Source organism: Rhineura floridana, chromosome 1, assembly GCF_030035675.1.
Source record: "Rhineura floridana isolate rRhiFlo1 chromosome 1, rRhiFlo1.hap2, whole genome shotgun sequence".
Taxonomy (NCBI): Eukaryota; Metazoa; Chordata; class Lepidosauria; order Squamata; family Rhineuridae; genus Rhineura; species Rhineura floridana.
Window position 1 is genome coordinate 91,913,822 of NC_084480.1, and position 21,550 is coordinate 91,935,371.

The following is a 21,550-nucleotide window of genomic DNA, read 5'->3' on the forward strand; positions in this document are numbered from 1 at the left end:
CATTCAGCCTAGAATGGAGGCTTTGACATTGATTTTAGTAGTAGCAGGATCAACTGCAATGCATGCTAACCAATTCAAATAAATAATGCAGAGCGTGTGCCAATTTATGACTAACAGGCTTCCCATGAGCTCACAATCTGAAAATGTTAATTCCATGGTAAGAGTGTCACTGATGTGCAGTTTACTGTGATGTATCTGACTTCCTCCAGAGCAGTTTAAATCACAGCGCAATTACATGCATGTTAATGACACAATCTTAGTTCAGTGTCTCTTTAACAGGTTTCTGGAATGTACTGTCATTTCTAACTGGCTCTCCGATATGATTTTCTGACAAACTACTAAACTTCTACTAAATCAAAATCTGTAAAATATTCTCCAACACCCTGAAAATCCTCACACAAAAAAAGCAAAGTGCTTCATTAAAGTAGAATTTATGTTATTGTATAATGTGATTAAGGCAAAAATCCTATGTGGCTGCAAATGTAAGTTTATGTTTGTCTATGCAACTGCAGCATATTAAATCTTTCAATAAGACTCCTGCTTTCTTCAGCAGAAAGTTATCTAACAAAACCATACAGTGAGCTTTTTTCCCTTTGTACATTCAGAGTGTTTATTGTAGCTACATTCATTGGAGCAAATCAAGTCTGCAAGTGGAGATTGAGTAATTAAATTATGGATGGTTGGACAGGTTTGTTCCCCCTACAGGCAAAGACTTATGACCTGGCTTTCACACATACAGTATGTGATAATTAAATCAGAGCATATTACTTTGAGCACAGCTCTGAGACTTCATTACTAGAGATTTATCAAGATTTCTTTGTCCACATAAAGACAGATAAAGTGGCACATATTAATTCATGAATAATTAACTTACAATAAACCAAAAACTTATGTTGTAGAAGGGTTGTTTTTATATGATGTTTCCTATGCAACTTCTTTTACAAGTGGACCATCAAATGTTTGGAAAGATGGAGGTTTTAAAGCAAGAAATTAGACAAATATGAGTGAAATGATGGCTCCACAGTTATAGTAAGGCCAAAGGTGAGTTGCTGTCTCCACAGCAGCCGTGGGTTTGTATATATGAATAAGGTGAATATGCTGAATGTGATGCATTCAGATATTAATTCACTCCAGTGTCTGGTGAATAATTTCACAGTTGCATCCATCATATTAGGCATTACTGTCTTGGTCAGTTATCTGCTTGTCAAAGCATTTTATACACACATGCACACTTGAATATATTTTACTGGGGCTTCTGCAGAAGCTCATTGTAAATTAAGACCCTTATTAGAAACACCTGCTTCTGAAGGTTGGAAACAATGCATTAATATTATCCTCCATGAGATGTTATACTAATCCACACTGCTGAAATGTTTTCTTTTCCCCAAAGGTGCTGGATTACATAATGGACAGTGGCATTCTGTATCTTTGGCTATTAAAAGAAGCCGTGTAAGCTTAGTAGTAGATAGTGATGCAACCTTTTCCTCTCACACATCAATACCTATACAGATTTTTTCAGGAGACACTTACTACTTTGGAGGTAAGATGCATTTTTGTTTTTACCCACAGCTTGCTAATTGGAGTATGAATTTTGAAAGTGTATTCATTGAGTTTTGTTATACAAATACAAACATATTACAAAAAATAAGAAGAAAAGAAAATTGACATGAGCATCATGAATGTCACAGATTTTTGTTGATTTTAGTGGATAGCAATTACATCCCCAGACTCTTGGTGAGATAGGGATTGCATCTTTAAGATCTTTAAGAATTTTACATAATACAAATTAAGTGCTTTACTAACTAATAGTTGTAGTGGTCATATTAGGATTGATCCCATTGTCTTTGCTTCTGTATAGCCCTGATTGAACTAGAACATTATTGGAAAATCATCTGAATGATCAGACAAAAAAATACCCATACCTAAGATATTACAACACTGGCAATGCTGTGCTAGGCAGAATGTGTATTTACAATGAAAGAAAATGTCATTGGCATCTCTAAGAGTTATTTCAGACATTCTAAACCAGAATGAAAAGTGGCAGAACCAGTGAGTTTTATCTTTTTTACCCATCTGCTTTTATAATAGCCCAAACTGAGTCCATCCATCTTATTTGATGGGAGATTTATTTATTTATTTGATTGATTGGTTGATATCCTGCCCTTTCTCCCAGTAGGGAGATGCATATGTGGTCTCCATACCTGAGAAATGAGTGTGTTTGGGGGATTTTAAACAAGAAATGGAAAGAAACAGAACTCACTTGTGTTTCCTATCTGTACTACTACTACTACTTCTACTACTACTACTACTACCACCACCGTCAAAACTGCTTTAAGGCTTTATCCCCCTCCCTCCATTTAATACTATATATATGTGACATGCCTTTAGTGGTCTCAGCAGGGTAGTAATTTGTTGATTGTATACTGAATATGACTATGACCATACTACCCTGAACATGCCCAATCTTGTCTGATCTCAGAAGCTAATCTCGTCTGACCTCGGAAGGTCAGGCCTGGTTAGTACTTGGATGGGAGACTGCTTGGGAATACCAGGTACCATAGGCTTAGAGAAAGGCAATGGTAGACCACCTCTGAATACCTCTTACCATGAAAACCCTATGGATATATCCAAAAGATTCATAGGGTCACCATACAACAACAATACTGAATATGAGTTCTAAACACTTGAAATCACAGAATAAGCATAAAATATTTTAGGGGTGTGTCTATAAGTTATGTTGGAGGCTTTGTTGTGCATGATGTACCTTCCACTCTTTATTTCTCTTGGGGCAGGGAGAAAAGTGATATAGTTTAGTGTAGAACACACCTTGAACATACAAGGTCTGTAGTTTAAACCTTGGTTTCTTCAGTTAAAGCGGGGTGGGGAACATTTGGCCCTCCAGAAGTTGCTGGACTTCAATATCCCTGACCATTGACCATGCTCACTGGGTTTGATTGGTGTTGTAGCCCAACAACATCTGGAGGGCCAAAGGTTTGCCATGCCTTAAATTAAAAGGTCATAAGTAACTGAGATGCTTGATATCCTAAAGAGGTGCTGTGAGTTGACAGTACAAGGCTAGGTTGATGGCACCAGAACAGAAGTAATATGTGACATGATCTCAGTGGCAGTAGCAAATGGCATAGTGGGGCAGCACACTCATCTGACCCCCCCCAACAGCTGAATCACTGCTGCTTACCAAGAGGGGGAGGGAGAAGGGCACTCCTACCAGTGCATTTGCATCACACCAACATCCCTGATGCCTCGCCCCTCCTCTTCCCAGTAAGCAGCAGTGAGATCAGGTGAATGCTGCCACCCTACCACGCCATCCACTACTACTTGACAGGCAAGCAGGTCCCTAGCAAATACATTGTTTTAATTATTTCTGTCATTATGTCATCCACCCCATAATCTAAATGTCAGCATTTACATTCTCAAATTATGTCTTATGGCCTAGAATATGGCAGGCTTTATTATTTTATTTATTTATTTTATTTAATTATATTTTTAAACCGCCCTATAGCAACAAGCTCTCAGGGTGGTGTACAAAAGATAAAAACAGGTTAAAACACAAATAAACATAAAAACAATACAATATAAAAAGATATAAACAAGATGAGACAAAAACAAATTAAAATAAAATTTTAAATTTTAAAATGCCTGGGCAAAGAGGTACGTCTTTACCTGGCGCCGAAAAGATGACAAGGAAGGTGCCAGGCGTATCTCGTCAGGGAGGGCGTTCCATAACTCGGGGGCCACCACCGAGAAGGCCCTAGCTCTAGTTATTACTCTCCGGGCCTCCATATGCGTTGGAACCCGGAGAAGGGCCTTCGACGTCAGGCGCAGTGAACGGGCTGGTACATAGCGGGAGAGGCGTTCCACCAGGTATTGTGGTCCAATGCCGTTAAGGGCTTTATAGGTAAGAACCAACACTTTGAATCTGGCCCGGAAACATATTGGTAGCCAGTGCAGCTGGGCCAGGACAGGAGTTATATGATCGTATTTTTTAGTCCCGGTAAGAACTCTGGCCGCAGCATTCTGCACTAGCTGAAGTTTCCGAACCGTCTTCAGAGGTAACCCTACGTAGAGTGCATTACAGTAGTCCAATCTAGAGGTTACCAGAGCATGGATAACTGTGGCAAGGTTCTCCCTGTCCAGATAGGGTCGTAGTTGGGCTACCAGCCGAAGCTGGTAGAACGCATTCCGTGCCACCGAGGCTACCTGAGCCTCCAGTGACAGGAGCGGATCTAATAAGACCCCCAAACTACGGACCTGCTCCTTTAGGGGGAGTGTAACCCCATCTAGGGCAGGTCGGACATCAACCATCTGGTCAGAGAGCTCCCCCACTAACAGCATCTCAGTCTTGTCAGGATTGAGTCTCAGTTTATTAGCTCTCATCCAGTCCATTATCGCGGCCAGGCAGTGGTTTAGTACATCAACAGCCTCACCTGTTATGCACTCTGGAGGTGCTAATATGCCTGCAAATTTCATCCACTTCTGTCAAAAGGAGAAAAAAGTTATAACAATTTTTGGATTTCCCAATAAAAAGGATGGAAATTGAGTAGATGGTGCCCCTTGCAAGAAAACTAATGCACCTATCCTTCTGAAATTAAGCAGGATTCATGTCCTCTGCAAATTTCATCCAAATGATGAAAGATAAAAATAAAAATTCTTAAAAAGTGATAGATATTCCTTTAAAAAAAATGTTTCCATCACATAAGCCCCTGGATCTATTCTTCTTTAATTTGGCAGGCTTTATCCCCTCTAGAGGGGCTACCATATCTGCAAATTTCCTTTGCAGGGAAAAAAGTTAAGCCATTTTTAAACTTCCCCAATAGTGAATAGGGGAGGGGGGAAAGTAGATTCAGATGGGTGTGTTAAATCAGGCACCCCATGAAGCATCTTGGATCAGTGTGGTTTGCTTTACAAAGTACCAAATGTGAATTCAAACTGGATCTTGTGGTTCATGCATACCCCTACTGGGTATCCTACAAGAGGAGATAAGTATCAATCTCTTTGTCAGCAGATTTATGCCAGGCACACTGAAAACTGAATGACTTACCCATAATCCATCTTCCTTGAGAAAAGGCCTTGGGATCAAGCCAGCAATTTGGACAGTGTATTCCAAGCTCTAGTCTAGATTCAAACTGTGGTGGAAAAGTTAGGGAAGAATCACTGAAATCACTGGTTTCCCTGTCCCATTTGTAACACAATCATGCCCTTGTAACTTTCTAAAATAGTGGCTAATAGGGGTCCCAAGCATAATGGGATATAGGGTTTGCTTTGTTTTATTATCTTAATTGTTCAGTTTCCCCAGATCTTCTGCCTTGTAAAATAGAAGATTTCTGCTAGCTAGCTGGTTACTTTTAATCTAGGAAATGGAATATTAAAAAGGTTTTTTAGAAAGTAATATATCTGAATTATTTATCTTTTTTGAGGCCAGATAGCATAGTCACATAGTTCAAGGTGGGAGACAAGAAGGTGCTATTGCATTAGGTCTTGCATGTTAGAAAAGTATAGTGGCAAGTAAAGATGAATGAGAAATGAGATAGCAAATACTTTAAATTCTATCATTCATATGGAATGGCTCTTTCACTTTGATATATGTGTACTTTGCACACTGGTCAAAAATCTGACTATCTGTTATGTTAATAACAGCAGAGAATGATTTATTCTTTATAAAAAGAATCCTAGGATAGGGTTGTTGTTGTTTTAAAGGCAGGTGCATGTGAAGGAATTTTGGGCAGAATAGGATCTTTTCCATTCATTTATTCTAGTCCTAGAAAAAATTAAAAGTTAAATTCTGAACATTATCAGACGCTGTTTCACCCCTAAATGGACCATTTTAAAATGGAGGTGAAATTGAACAGAAATATGTAGTAAGCAATGTTTTCTTATTGAATGCCAATATCCTTCCTGCATTACAATGATTTAGTTTTCAGTGCCAGATGCCAGTAGTGTAGTGGCAAATTCATAAGTGTGGAGTCCCTTCGTGATAGTCACCGCCACACTCCCTTCCCTTTTTTTTGCTGCTGGGTTGAGATCTTTGTTAATATCTTCTCCCACAACAACATATGTCCCTAGGAGCCAATCAGTGTTGGCTATTGAAAAGAGTCTTCTCAGTGGCTGTCTTACCTCGTTTCACTCTGATTGGCTCCAATCAGCAGGAAAGGACAAGGAAACATATTAGAATACCCTTCTCAGTGGCTATCACACTCCCTTTTCATCTGATGGGTTCACTGGAGCTGGAGACATAGGGACCCTGCTGGGACTCTGGTCCCAAAAAAGTAAAGGGGTCTAAGACCCCCTGAGATCCCAGATGACTACTTCCCTGCCAGATGCTGACAATATCAAAGAAATATCCTAGTTCTAGATCAGAAGATTTGTAATTGGGTACCAGATGATTCACATAGTGCAACAGGCCAGGGTATGGCAAGCAACAATGTCATTATTGTTCCATCCTCTGTGAGGCCAGTGAAACAGAGCTGCCTTACTATGCTTCTTGCCAGTGTGAATGTCATTGCAAAAAGTTGTTATCATGGTATCAGACACACAGGAGGTTGCGGTGTTGCAATATTCTAATATTCGGGGTGGGGATCTTCCAAACATAAAGGTACCAATAGAAACTACTTTTTGGTTCTTATGTCTACAAGCCCAGTCCCAATACTTACGTCTTTGGTTCCAGTAGTGTGACTATAGGGACTGTAGTACCGAGGGTCCCCTTCCACTCCCACCCCTGTATCCACTCCATGTGCAAATATCCTCCCTCCTTAAAACCAAAAGCAGGAATCCGAAGTAAGGCTGATCATTCAAAAGAAGAATTTTATTGATAACAGGAAATAGAAACAAACACACTCTGAAGTTCAAGCAAACCTTGCTGCAAACTAAGACTCTGTTCTTTCTAGTAGCATATTAAATACTCCAAAGATACCATTCCTATTTACTTGCTGATCTTCAATATACTGCTCAGCATAAGCATAAGCTTGGATATCTTCAGGTACTTCGAACTTGGGGCAAGGAAGGAGTATAGTCTGGTGTGGAAATGTGGCTATGACAGCACTGCTTGCTTTGAAACTAATTAGATAAGATTATTGACTAAACTGATAATATTGAAATCTTGATTTCTATCTGCATTACAGTGGTGTGTTTATCGTACATTTCCAAATTGTTGGTACAGACAACCTCTCTGTCACAATATTGCTTTTAATTGGTGTTCTGCTGGCTTTTTGTTTAATGCTGGCTTTTTATACTGTTGCCCTGGCTTTTATGTTTTATGTTTGTTTCTGTTTTGTGTTTTTATTATGTTTTTATATTGATTGTATATTTTTATTGTTTTTGTTATGTTTGTAAGCTGCCCTGAGCTCTGTTTTTAACAGTGGAAGGCCAGGATATAAATCCTCTTAATAAATAAATACATAAATACATAAATAGTCCATAGTGTTGGAAACTAGAGTCTAGGCATTGAAGGCTGAAAATGTAAATTAAAAAAAAAGATTCCTGACATCCTCCCCCAGATTTGGTTGTAATTACTAGGCACAACAACAAAACATATGGACAATGTAACCATCAGTATGCTTAATTTGCATAACATGCAAAATTGCCTGGCCAAATTTGTGGAATTGGAATATGGCAACCCTAGGAAGGGGGCATGGCTATAATTAACATGAAAATGTCCTGCACTTATGAATTTGCCATTATGCCATTTAAAGTGGTATCATGCCATTTTCAACAGTCATGGCTTTCCCCAAAGAATCCTGGGAACTGTAGTTTGTAAAGGGTGCTGAGATTTGTTAGGAAACCCTGATTCCTCTCACAGAGCTACAATTCTCAGAATTCCCTGGGAAAAGGGATTGACTGTTAAACCACTCTGAGAATTATAGCTATGTGAGGGGAATAGGGGTTTCCTAACAGCTCTCAGCACCCTTACAAACTACAGTTCCCAGGATTCTTTGAGGAAAGCCACGACTATTGAAAGTGGCATGATACTGCTTTAAATATATAGTGCAGATGATGGGGCCTTAGGTAAACACTTAAAAGTTGCATCCCAAGGCTACTTAGGATGGTATGAAAAAAATCCTTCCTGGCCTCCAATAGAATGACTGGTGATAGGCTGGGATAACCTGGAGAGCCATATATAGGTCTCCCTGAATCTGACCCCCAAATCTTGCAAGACTCGGAAATGCTATGATTCTTCAGATTTCAGAATCCCCTTTTGCTCTCTTGATGACTAGAAGCTCCCAGTCATTCCATGCACTCTCCAAGAAGCAACGTGGGTGCCACACATGCATCTTTACTCAACAGGGTTAGGGGGCCTAGAAACAGTGTTACTTCTTTTGATCCCATTGGCCTTCTTTTCAGGACTGCCATGGGTCAGGGAGGCCTTTATTTATATTGTATCAGACACCTAGGTTTCTAATATAATGGATTCTATAGTGACTGAATGGGTTTTAGGGTGAATGTGGGTTGTCTCCAAATGCCTGCTAGAAGTCTGCAGCCATTTCATGTTGCAAATCTCTTTTATTCATACTGCATCTACACGAGTTTGGAACTTGCAATCCTACATACTGTGATTAATTCATGGTGACTAGGGCCAGACCTGTAGCCAGCCTTCCTTGTTAGGTGGGGCAGCCACATTTCTAAGTGGGGCATTTGGGGGGAGGGGGATAGGCCAGCCAATCCCCCTATCCTCATTAGTGGACAGTGTGTGAGGGCTATGTCAAGGCAAGGCAAGGCAGTGACCTTCCCCCTCACTCCTCCATCCACAGAGTGTGTTAACTTACATCAATGAAATTTAATCTGTTGAATTGTCTCAGACAATGTTGTGTGGCCAAGGGTTGAAATAATACATGGACACACAAAGCTAGGTTGAACTAAGGGCCACTATATTAAACTTAACTAGACCCTTTAACTAAACCTGCAGAGTAAAAATATAGGTGCGAGAATGCCTATGAGCAAAATTGTCGATCTACAGCTAGTGGGTGACCAACCCCTGCCAGGGCCAGGGCACACCATTCTGTGTACACCCTACCCCTGCCACACCCTGAAGGTGAAAAGGGGTCCCTCCCATGTCACCATCCCCCAGGACCCTGTAATACCAGGAAGATGAGGTAAGTTGGCCCCAAAGGCAGCCCATATCCTGCCCCTGGGCCATACAGCCCTGAACTGCAGGTCTCCTGAGCTGCTAGTCATCCCCAAAAGGTGCCTAAGCAGGCCACCCAGCTGTCCTTACCTGCTACCCTTCTTGCACCTTCCTGCTAAAGTGACCAAACAGCCTAAAAACGAATTCCAGAATAACAGATTAACCTTTGAAATTGCTAGACTAGCTGAAATAGCCAAAACAACCTGATAAAAATTAGCATGTTTTTAAATTGCTTTTTAAAAATGTATTTTTAAATTTGTATATTTGTTTTTAATGTTTTTAATTGTTGCAAACCACCCAGAGAGCTTCGGCTATGGGGCGGTATACAAATGCAATCAATCAATCCACAATGTCACCTAACCTGATTCCATCTTGCTACCACAGTCTGGATTGGGCAAAAAACCTGCTTGCCAAAGAAAGTGAACAAGGCAAAAATTCTCACTCAGCCCCGAAGTGACCAAATTGTCACACTATAGCAAGGAGAAGGCGACAAGGGTGTTGTGGCTCAAAGAGGAAGGGACATGGGCAGTGTGGGCTTATGTGACCAAGCCACCCTTATCCAAGATGGTGGCTGGGGCTTCAACCCCTGGACAGTGGCCATGTTATCACACCAAAAATGGATGGTGGAATTCTGCAACCTATCTGCCCATAAATGAACAGCTACCACAAAAGGAAAGAATTCGAGAAAGTTTAAGTCCCTGATTAACCCCTCCCTAATCCAGGCCTGTGGTTACCATTAAGCCAGAAAGTGCCAAAGACTACCCCAAAACCAAATGACCATGACATATCCGAATGGACCTGCAACTTGGCCTCAAGGAGCTGGTCCTCCTTCCAAAAGGAAACTCCATTGAAGTCCTAGAGGAAAGAGGATCACTCTGCCAGATCTGCACATAGAGTAGCCATGACCTAAAACCTATGGTAAATTGGGAAAGCCCAGCGATAGCATCATAGGTACGCCTTAAAAAGGCATGACCTGGTGCAGTGACCCCGCACATGAAATTCTCATGCCCAGCCAGCTCCTGGAAGGTGGATAGGGAAACCTTCTTGGCACTAACAACAGCTAGAATCTTATCCTGCAGCAGCTCAAGCTTAGAGCTGGAAAGCTGGCAACACTGAACCCTAATCTCTATGCCCATGAAGGTTAGCAGTGGGGTGGGACCCTCAGTCTTCTCTGTAGCCAATGGGACATAGAGCTGCTCCAACAAGCTATAAAATTTGGACATTAAATATTGGCACTCACCTGACCCATCCTGTCCAGCAAGCAAAAAATCATCCAGATAATGTACTACTGTCTCCAATATGGATTGCCTCCTAACTGAAGGAACTGAAGCATTCAAACACTGACCAGGAAACTGATCAGCTCATTGGCAGGGCTTGGTCAACATAAAATTGAACCCCAAACCCAAAGCCCAATAGTTCAAAATCAGCAGAGTGGACAGGTGGGAGACGGAACACAGATTTAATGTCCCACTTACCAAAAAGGGCACCTCCTCTGCAGGGTCACATCATGCACACCATGGAATTGAAAGAGGTATAGTGGACTGTGCATAAACTATCTGGGATGAAATTGTTAATAAGAAAGGTGGTCATGAGGCAGAATTCACCAGCTGCCTTCTTGGGCACTATGCCCAGGGGAGAAACCTGGAGAGAGGGGGTGGAAATAGACCAAGGATCCTGCCAGCTTGGATCTCTTTATCAATATTTTCTTTAACTACCATCTCCAGACCCACAACAGATTTAAGATTGCAAGACATAAAGGCCAGCCATGGGCCAAAATAGGGGATTCAACAACCAAAGGAAAAACCTTACAACAAAAACTGCACCTCCTCAGTGGGATAACCTTTAAGTAAGACCATTGATTAGAACCCTTAACAGCATTCCCTTTATTTGCTTAGATTGGGACCTGGTTGGGGACCTAGGGGGAGGTTGGGATGGAGCCTTAGCCTGGATATTGCATTGTTCAAGCATATCCAGGCAGGCTAGAATTGCCACCCAAGACGGCTCCTCCTCATCAGATGATACTTGCACTGGAGGCAGGCATTTTGGGGGGGATTGGCTGCCTTACCCTTATGCCCTCCTCCTCCCTTCTTTAGTGGCATAGCTAGAAGAGGGGAGGGGAAAAAGGGGGGGATGCAACAAGGATGATAGCAGCTGAAAACTAAATGTCCTTGCTGAAAGCCCCAAGCAGGCTGGAACAGAATCAAAGGCCCAATGGCCTGGGATTTTTGTGGCCAAAACCACTGGGGACTAGTCCACTCTGCCAGTGAGGGTCACCTCAGGCCCTTCATTGAGGCCCACCCACCAGGGAATGCCCAGGCCCCCCAAAGTAGGGAAGGAGGGGCAAGCTGCAAAGGCCGAAAGGCCCTGTTTAAACACACACCGCCACCACCACCACCAAACCTCAGGCCTGAATGGGCCTTGATGTCTAAAAACCCATGTGACCAAGCCGCCCGTATCCAAGATTGTGGGTGGGGCTTCAACCCCAGGCTGCAACTGCACCCTGCTCACTGAGGCTGTGCTAAGCGTGCAGAGCAGGAATTATTGTATTGTAAATCACTTTGGGATGCCTCAATGGAAGTGATTAATAAATGAAATAGTAGTAGTAGTAGTAAATGCTTGAATGGTGAATGCTAGAATACCAGGGCCTTATTCTGACATATATTATCTGTTAGTTTAGACTCTAAACCAAACAGGTCTTTAAAGATTTCAGTACACAAGTACTGAAAAACAAGTTCTTGTTTTTGTTTTGCTTTCCATTCAATGTAATTGTAATCTGTCATGTGCAATTTTTTTCCTGGTTTTATACAACTTAGGTGTGTTCTGTTTTTATTTTGTCAGCTTTAGGTCAAAAAGGATTTTGTTTTCATTATGAATGCAGGCTTAAGTTATTGCCTGCTAATATTATGAGACAACAAGTCCTTTGACAAATATGACCCAAGAGGCAACACTGTTTGATTAAAATCAAAGTAGTGTCTTAGTACATCAATCCTGAGGCAGCATTGCCCTGTAAGAAAAACCAAGGGAAAAAAAAGAAGTAAAGGGCATAATTTATCATGCTGTGTATTAGCATTTATAGTTCAAACTGATGACTTCTCCAAGGACTTTTGCCACAGAACATGGTATTACAGACAAAATGAAAACTTACCAATATGATTCAATATGATCTATCTGCTAATTCTTTTTTCTTTTCTTTTTTTAGACATTGTATTGTTTTATTTAATTTCTGTTATATATTTTAATACTTTGATAGTGTTCAAATATTACTTTTGCTGAGTATGTAAAAATAAATAAATACGGAATAATGATGACAATTACATTAAAAAATCAAGGGCTGCATTGTAGATTTTACTACAGTCACAGTTGTGACCCTATTGTTAAGTGTAAATTGACTGAATCACATTCTACCATTATAAAAAATCGGGAGGGCAGAAGGTTCTATGCAGGGCCGGTTCCAAGGTGCGGTCAGGTGGGGCACTGGCCCGAGGGCCCCTGAGGCTACAGGAGCCCCTGGGGGCCCCCTCTGCTCCCCTTCTGTGATTCGTGGCAGGATCACTGCCGCAGATCATAGGGTGAGAGCTTCGGGGCTCCGCCATTCCCTTCCTTAACTTACCTTGTTCTGCAGTTGCGCACGCAGCGGTGCCCTTAAGAAAGATGGCAGCTGAGGTTTTCTTAAGGAGCTGAAGCCTCTGCCGCCATTTTGGCTGATGGCACTCATGCATGCTGCGTGCTCGCATCCCTGCCATGAACCAAGATGGCTGCAGAGGCTTCAGCTCCTTCGGGAAACCTCAGCCGCCATCTTTCTTAAGGGCACCGCTGCATGCACAACCGCAGAACAAGGTAAGTTAAGGAAGGGAATGGTGAAGCCCCAAAGCTCTCACTGTGCACGAGTCGTGGAAGGGGAGCGCTGAGGCCTGGGGGAGGCTTTTGCCCAAGGGCTCCAGCGTGTCTGGGGCTGCCCCTGGGCACATGCACATGTGTATGTGTGCATGCGCACATGCGTGCCAGGGCCCAGGGCAAGCTGGTGCCCAAGGGCCTCGGCATGTCTGGGGCTGGCCCTGGTTCTGTGGTTTATCATGTGAAAATGGTTTAACCCATTCTCTGTGGATGGCATTAGTTGCCAGTGGTTGCCACTTGTGATGTGGAATGGTAGCTTCATTTGCATAGACTCCCTGAGTCTATTCCAGTGAACAGAGCAATCTGGAACTTACTACCACTATATCACTGACAGCCATTCAGTTCCAAGGTGGTGGGGAATTTGAAATGAACCATGAGAAAGGATACCATACTATATCATTATTGTCTAAATAATGTAACTGTTAAGGGCATAGCCCTTGACATCTGTCATTTCCTGGCATTTTGGAGCCAGCATGTTACATCAAAAGATTTTTTTCCCTGTTAATTAAACATTGTAAAAAGCATACTACTGTGCTACTATGATGTATTCCTGATAGCATTGTCAGGCAAAGTTAAACAAAATTCCCAGGTACACCTAGGTTCTGAGCTATATACCTAGTGGCAGTACAACATCTGCTGCCTCATGGTCAGATCATTCCCCTGCCAGAAGAGGCATGCCCATGATGCCTCATTAATCCCATTACTAAATGCTGTTTCTGGGGCCTGTTGTTTGCCACTACTCTAACCAGTTACAGCAGTAATATTGTCTGGCCACAATTATGTCTGATGACTGCTAAGGTTAATCTCACCCCTGGGAGATTTGAGTTCTGGGTTACACTTTTGTTAATAATTCTGTTTAGAAGCCCTAAACTCTGCTGCACAAGGGCAGATCATTGAAACATCTTGTGTAACTCTGTGGTGTTGCCTCTGTGGTGAAGAAGTAGAACTGTGACCCTAATATGATTCCCTGAAAAATCAGAAGAGTGACACTCCAGGAGTTTTAGTGACGGGGGACTGCCGAGAGATTTGGAGCTCCTGCCAGCCATACTAAGGGCTGTTATTGTGAGAACTATCATTCTGTAACTTTCTAATGACTAGTAATTTCAACTAATTCTTGTTAGTTGTAACTAAACATGAATACCATAGTTGGACTTTATACAAAACTTATCAGTGAGATAATTCTCTTCCATTCCAACCTCCAATGTTGAAGGCAGTGTGCCTCTGAATATAAATGGCAGAGAATCACAAGTGGGGAAAGGGGCTATTTACCCATGTCCTCGTTTGGGACATCCCATGGGCATCTGGTTGGCCTCTATGAGAACAGAACTAGATGGATCTTTTATCTGAACCAGCAGGGCTCTTCTTACTTCATACTGTTTCACAAGTCAATTAATTAATAATTTTTATTCTGCTCTGGAATTTCAATAAAATAAAATAAAATGTATTTGCTGCTCTACAGCAGGGGCAGGCAACCTTAGGGCCATATTCCCTCAGGGTCAATTAGGGGTCACATATTAGCAGTGGGTGGGGCCATGCCTTTTCTCTCTCTTTCAGCCACACCGTTTCCCTTCCATTCCCCCATCTTGCCACCTGGATGAAGTTAGGCTAAGGGTTGCAGGTTGTCCATCTCTGCTTTAGAGAACTATTTGTTTTCCTAGTTAACTCTTTTTTATGTCTTATTTTTCCAGGATGTCCTGCCAATGTCAACAGCTCAGAATGTAAAAATCCAATTGGTGGCTTCCTTGGATGTATGAAACTAATTTCTGTTGATAACAAAGCAGTGGATTTAATTTCAGTTCAACAAAACTCAGTAGGAAATTTCAGTGACCTTCAGATAGATTTGTGTGGCATTACAGACAGGTAATAGAGTTTTTACTTCTCAGTGGACTGGATTATCTTTGAATGCTGCTAATGCTAAAATGCTTAGGTCTTTTCAAATTGCTGTCCTTTCTGGACTTTATTTCTCACATGAGTTGGCCAGATGGGGTGTTAGCCTGGCAGCACCTAAATGTCCAGAGCTCCCTGGAAAGAAGGATTGATTAAAGCATTGATTGTTAAACTACTCTGATAATTGTACCTCTGTGAGAGGAATAGGGGTCTCCTAACAACTCTCAGCACCCTTAACAAACTTCCATTCCCAGAATTCTTGGAGGGAAGCCATGACTGTTTAAACTGGCATAATACTCCTTTAAATGTATAGTGCATATGGGGCCTAGAAATTCTCACAAAAGCCTTCCCTGCTGTTGTGCTGATCTCGGGTGCTTCCCCTGCACACAGTAGGGATGTGTTAAAGTATCAAAAGCTGTAATGATCTGAAGAGGGTCCAATTTTACCCTGTTCTTCAGTGCCCTGAAATTTTATGATGGTGGTTAAGAAATATTTTAAACTAGGGGCTACTACCCTTGCTTGCTTTGCTTGCCAACCCCACCTACCATCACCAAAGCTCCCCCTCCTCCACCCCACAGGTCACACACAAAAACACACACACACATATATAAAGATAAGTAGAATAAAATTAATTTATCATGTGCAATTTGAAACAAAAAGTGTTAAGTGGAATCAGATATCACAACTGTTACTTGGTATATATTAGCTCCTACTATTATATTTATTTATTTATTTATTATTTGATTTCTATCCCACCCTTCCTCCCAGCAGGAGCCCAGGGCGGCAAACAAAAACACTAAAAACACTTTAAAACATCATAAAAACAGACTTAAAAATACATTAAAACAAAACATCTTTAAAAACATTTTTAAAAGCTTTCAAGACATCTTTTTTTTTTTAAAAAAAAAGGGTTTAAAAACATATTAAAAAGCAATTCCAACACAGACACAGAGTGGGATAAGGTCTCAACTTAAAAAGCTTGTTGAAGGAGGAAGGTCATCAATAGGCACCAAAAAGATAACAGATAATATTTAAGGGGAGGGAATTCCACAGGGTAGGTGCTGCCACACTAAAGGTCCATTTCCTATGCTGTGCAGAACGGACCTCCTGATAAGATGGTATTTGCAGGAGGCCCTCACCTGCAGAGCGCAGTGATTGACTGGGTATATAAGAGATATGACAGTCTTTCAGGTATCCTGGTCCCAAGCTTTACAGAGCTTTGTAAATCAAAACTAGAACCTTGAACTTGACCTGGTAGCAAATGGGCAGCCAGTGCAATTCTTTCAACAGTGGGGTGACATGTTGGCGATACCCTGCCCCAGTGAGCAGTCTCCCTGCTGCATTTTGCACCAGCTGCAGCTTCTGGACCAACCTCAAGGGCAGCCCCACATAGAGCAGATTACGGTAATTGAGCCTAGAGGTTACCAGTGCATGGACAACAGCGGTCAGGCTATCCCTGTCCAGAAACGGCCACAGGTGTCTTGCCAGCCGAAGCTGGTAAAAGGCACTCCTAGCCACTGAGGTCATCTAGGCCTCTAGCGACACAGATGGATCCAGGAGCACCCCCAGACTACGGACCTGCTCTTTCAGAGGGAGTACAACCCCATCCAAAGAAGGCAACTGACCAATTATCTGAACTCAGGAACCACCAACCCACAGCGTCTCCATCTTGCTAGGATTCAGACTCAGTTTACTGGCCCTCATCCAGCCCACCTCCGAGTCCAGGCAGTGGTGCAGGGTTTGCACAGTCTCTCCTGATTCAGATGTTATAGAGAAATAGAGGTAGGTATCATCAGCATACTGCTGACACCTTGCCTCAAAGCTCCTGATGACTGCTCCCAAGAACTTCATATAAATGTTAAACAGCATGGGAGACAAGATGGTACCCTGCAGCACCCCACAGCACAACTGCCAGGGAGCCAAAAGACAATCACCCAATGCTATTCTCTGAAAACGACCTTGGAGATAGGATCGGAACTACTCTAAAACAGTGCCTCCAATACCCATCTCACCAAGTCTTCCCAGAAGGATGCCATGGTCAATGGTATCAAGAGCCACTGAGAGATCAAGTAAGAATAACAGGGTCTCAGTCCCCCTGTCCTTCTCCCAATAAAGGTCATCCATCAGGGCGACCAAGGCCAATTCAATCTCATAACCAGGTATGAACCCAGACTAGGATAGGTCAAGATAATCTGTTTCATCCAAGAGTACTTCCAATTGCTGCGCCACAACCCTCTCAATCACCTTCCCTAAGAAGGGGGTATTTGCGACCAGTCGGTAATTGTCACAGACCAATGGGTCCAGGGTGGGCTTTTTCAGGAGCTGTCAGATCACTGCCTCTTTTAGGGTGGATGGAACCACTTCCTCCTGCAATGATGCATTGACCACACCCTGGATCCACTTAGGCAAACCCCCTTGGTAAGCTTTAATAAGCCAAGAAGAGCAAGGGTCGAGAGGACACGTTGCTGGCTGCATCATCGCAAGCACCTTGTCTACATCATCAGGCTTCATCAACTGAAACCGTTCCAAGAATTTGAAGCAGAAATTGCACTGGACACCTCATTGAGGAGTACAGTAGATGTGGATTGGGCATCTGAACTGCTACAGAGGAGAGCAACTTTACCCTCAAAGTGCCTTGCAAACAATTCACAGTGGGCCTCCGAATGGTCTAAAACTCCATTTCCTGGAGTTGATGTCAACAGATCCCTGACAATCCAGAAAAGCTTTACTGGATGGCTATTTGAGGATGTGATGGAGGCAGAGAAGTGGGCCTTCTTTGCCGCCCTCATCACCACACAGTAGACACAGTTATGATGTTTTACTTGTGCTTTATCAGCCTCACACCATTTCTTTTGCCACTTGCACTGTAGCCATCGTCCTGCCTGTTTCATTGCCCTTAACTCACTGGTGTACCAAGGTGCAAACTGGGCTCCACAATGCTGGAGAGGGTGCTTGGGGGCAACCGTGTCAAGAGCCCAATGTATCTCGCTGTTCCACAGTGTGACAAGTGCTACAACAGGGTCACCTGCTCTACCTACTGGGAACTCCCCCAGGGCATTCAGGAATCCAGTGGATTCCATTAGTTTCTGGGGGTGGACCATCTTAATCTGTCCACCACCCCTGCAGGAAAGGATCGGAGCCATAAGTCTAAACTTTACTAGGAAGTGGTCTGAATATGACAATGGGGTGACATCCACCCCCCTATCTCTGGACCACCCCTTCCTCCATATGGAGCAAAAACCAAGTCAAAGGGTATGCCCTGCCCTATGTGTCAGGCCAGTGACAATTTGAGACAGCCCCATGGTTGTCATGGAGGCCATGATGTCCCAAGCCGGAACACTAAAGGCAGCCTCAGCATGGACATTGAAATCACCCAGGACTATTTTTCTGGGCTCCTCCAACACCACAGCCAAGACGGCCTCCACCAGCTCAATCAGAGAAGCTGCCAGGCAGCAGGGTGGATGGTACACTAGCAGCAACACTAGTTTACTGTCTCCTTGGCCCGACACCAAGTGCAGGCCCTCACAGCCAGCTCCAAGACGGAGTTGTTACAAATGAACCAGGCTTGGATGGAGGCCTGACTGATAAAAGCTCTCAGTTCCTTGGGATACCAATAAGGAATGGAGACGAGACCAGACAACAGTAAATGTGTGCCTTTAATATACCTTTGCAAAGGGAGGGCCACAATCAAGTGACTCTCCCGAATAGCTGACAGTCATCATATTTATAGGCTGTAGATGCGTCACATACATAATATCAGAAATGCATAGCTAATCAAGAATACATCATTGTTTAATTTCTCAGCATCTGTCTATTCTGGTCCACTTCTCTGTTCTCATCCCAAACTTCCTCTGTCCTTGACCTTTGGTTCTACAAGCTGGGAATAACATCTTTAATTGCTAAAGAAGCAGATAAGCGGAAAACTCCCGTATTTTTCACAAGGCAAAGAAAGCAAGCACATGTTTCATTTTGCATTATTTGATTTCATTTTAATTTTAACTCATTGTAACATTTGCCCCTCAGATACTTTCTTAATTTCAAAAAGTGAGAAAGTATCTTCTTAATTATCAATTGTAGCATAGACATTTTCCTCTCCGGCCAGAACTGTTTGGGGAGCATAGACAGTATGATTCCATACCTCCTCATGAGATGGTGACATTTCAGTGTACTCTTCCTGTATCTCATTTAATGCTAGCTGCTGATACATCATCAGCTGGCCCTTTCTTTTCATGACTCGAATAAGCATGCCAGATACACAGGATATGATACATGGTAAACATATGAGGATGAGGAACACAATGCAGCCAATAACAAAGAGATGTTTCAGCCAGGCCCAGTTTGGCAACCAGCTAGTAAGCCAGTCCCAACTTAGGCCCTTCCACTGCTGATTACCCACATACGCTGTCATTTCTGCATGATCTACTAATTGATTAATTACCTGTGATTCATCTCCAATTTCAACACAGCACTCACTGCTAGTGTTTAAGGTAGCGCAGAGCCCACCTGAGCTGGCGAGGAGTAGATCAAGGCCCTGTTGGTGTATGACCAATCTCTTACGTATTTGCTCAGTTTCCTGCGTTAAGGTGCGTATTGCTTCGCCAGTAGCATTAGTAACTACTTCTACTACAGCTTCCAATCTTAGCAGGCCATTTGTCATGGATCTCGCTCCAACGATCCCAATAGAGCTCCATGTCAGTGGTTTGTACTCATCAATCAAATCTTGGGGGGTCCAAACCTTACTTCCCCAGTTATGGTCTCCAGCATGCAAGGCATGCCTTTTGTCTCTGGTATTGGTGTATAAGGGTCTGAAGATATGTTGCCCTTTGGGTTTAACGTTGATATTAGGTATTAAGTAGGCCACATAACAGCTTCCTCTCCAGTCAGGGGGCAAGCATGTATATGTAGTAGTTCCACAGACAAACCAGTGATGTTTAAGTGCACATTTGCCCGAGGCCCATATCTGTGAATGATGGGCTTGCATGGTTCCATTCAAATGAGACTGAAAACCATGCTGTGGGGTGAAGTACCAGCTCATGAACAATGGCTCAGTGTATATAGGGCCACTAGCATTGCATCTAGTTACTCCTGGGGCTGCAGGCATGCAGGTTTCTATCCCTCTTCCCTTCCGATCTTTGGCATACCAAGAGTCGGAAGCTATGTACACTTCAGACCAAGCTTGGGGCTGATCTCCTTTGTACCATCTAAGCATAGTGGTTTGGTCTGGAATGTTGGTGGTCCAGCTGTTAGCACGACATAAGGTTAAACCATACCATTGCCAATAGTTGTCTAATCCTGTGTGGCCACAATGACAAGGGTTTTTTTTCTGGAACGTGTACTTCATGCCTTGTGGTGTGCAATTACATCTGGTGTTGTTTATGTGGGTATTATTATACTGTAAATCAAGGCAAGGGATTCCTGCTGGCCACTTTTGCCATGGGCCTCTTTTATGTGTATAAAAACAAGAGGAATACCCTAACCAGGGCCCTGTTCCGTAATTGTTTTCCCAACACCACAATCCTTTCCTTTTCTTAACTTGCACCTGATCCCTTTGTGGCCAAGTCTGATTGTGTGCTGGATGGTCTACAGCCAATTCGAGTATGGTGAGCGGAAGAGGGTATAGTGGAATCTGGCTGTGTTGTACCTGCAAAGGGGCACACACCCAACAGCTGGTGAGTTGGAACTGGGTAACTACATCCTGCACCAACTTAAGGAAGGTGTTAGTTTGTGACAGGGACCCATTCCTGGTCAAGGGGCGTGTCCATGCCAGAAATAGAATGCAAGATAAAGCAACATAATAAAAACCATACATGCTATAATTATGGCTATGCATATGTAATATGGGTTAACTATATTGTGTGCTGTGGGGCTAATAACTAAGTCTGGGGCACTCTGCGGAGACGTAGTTTCAGGCTCAGACCGGGGACTGTCTGCGAAAGCCACTTTTCTTCAGGGGTCTTCCTCCGTCCCTCACCTGTTGGGGAATCCTTGGCTATTCCCGTCCCTGGCTCCTGCACCTCGATAGGTGCCGATGCTTTCTTGACTCTGGTGTGGTGGATCCACTTGGCCTTCCCGTCAATCTTTAGCACTGCATCCGTTGTTAACAGCACCTGGACCGGTTGGCTCCACTCGGGCCGGAGGGTCTCCTTCTTCCACGTCTTGATCCGGACCCAGTGACCTGGTCTGAAAGGGTGAATAGCGGCGTCCAATGGTAATCTCTGGAACTCCTGAGAGTATCTATAGAGTTTGGAAAGAACAGACTGCAGGGCAATAACATATTCTTTGATCACAGCATCTCCCACTATTTGATTTATTTCAAGAGGCTGGGTCTTGAGAGCTGCCAGCACTGGCGGTCTCCCAAATAAAACTTCAAATGGGGTCAACTTAGTCTGTCCTCTGGGAGTACAACGGAAAATTGTCAATGCCATGGGTAGGGCGCTTACCCAATTTTGTCCAGTCTCTTGGCAAAGCTTGGTTAACGTGGCCTTCAAGGACCTGTTAGCTCTCTCTACCTGCCCAGCTGACTGTGGCCTCCAGGCCATATGAAGGCGCCATTTAAATCCAAGGGGCTGTTGAAGCTGTTGAACCACTTTAGAAACAAAGTGGGGTCCTCTGTCAGAGTCTATTGTTTCAGGA

At 43.2% G+C, this 21,550-nt stretch overlaps 1 protein-coding gene across 1 annotated transcript in view; it reads left to right on the plus strand.

Annotated features, from left to right (window-relative positions):
• CNTNAP4 (contactin associated protein family member 4) overlaps positions 1 to 21,550 on the plus strand; it is a 466,116-nt gene that overhangs the window by 319,776 nt on the left and 124,790 nt on the right. Inside the window, exons 9-10 of the mRNA XM_061626204.1 lie at positions 1,391 to 1,540; positions 14,719 to 14,890. Coding sequence (XP_061482188.1) covers positions 1,391 to 1,540; positions 14,719 to 14,890 — 322 coding nt within the window. The remainder of the gene's footprint in view (positions 1 to 1,390; positions 1,541 to 14,718; positions 14,891 to 21,550) is intronic.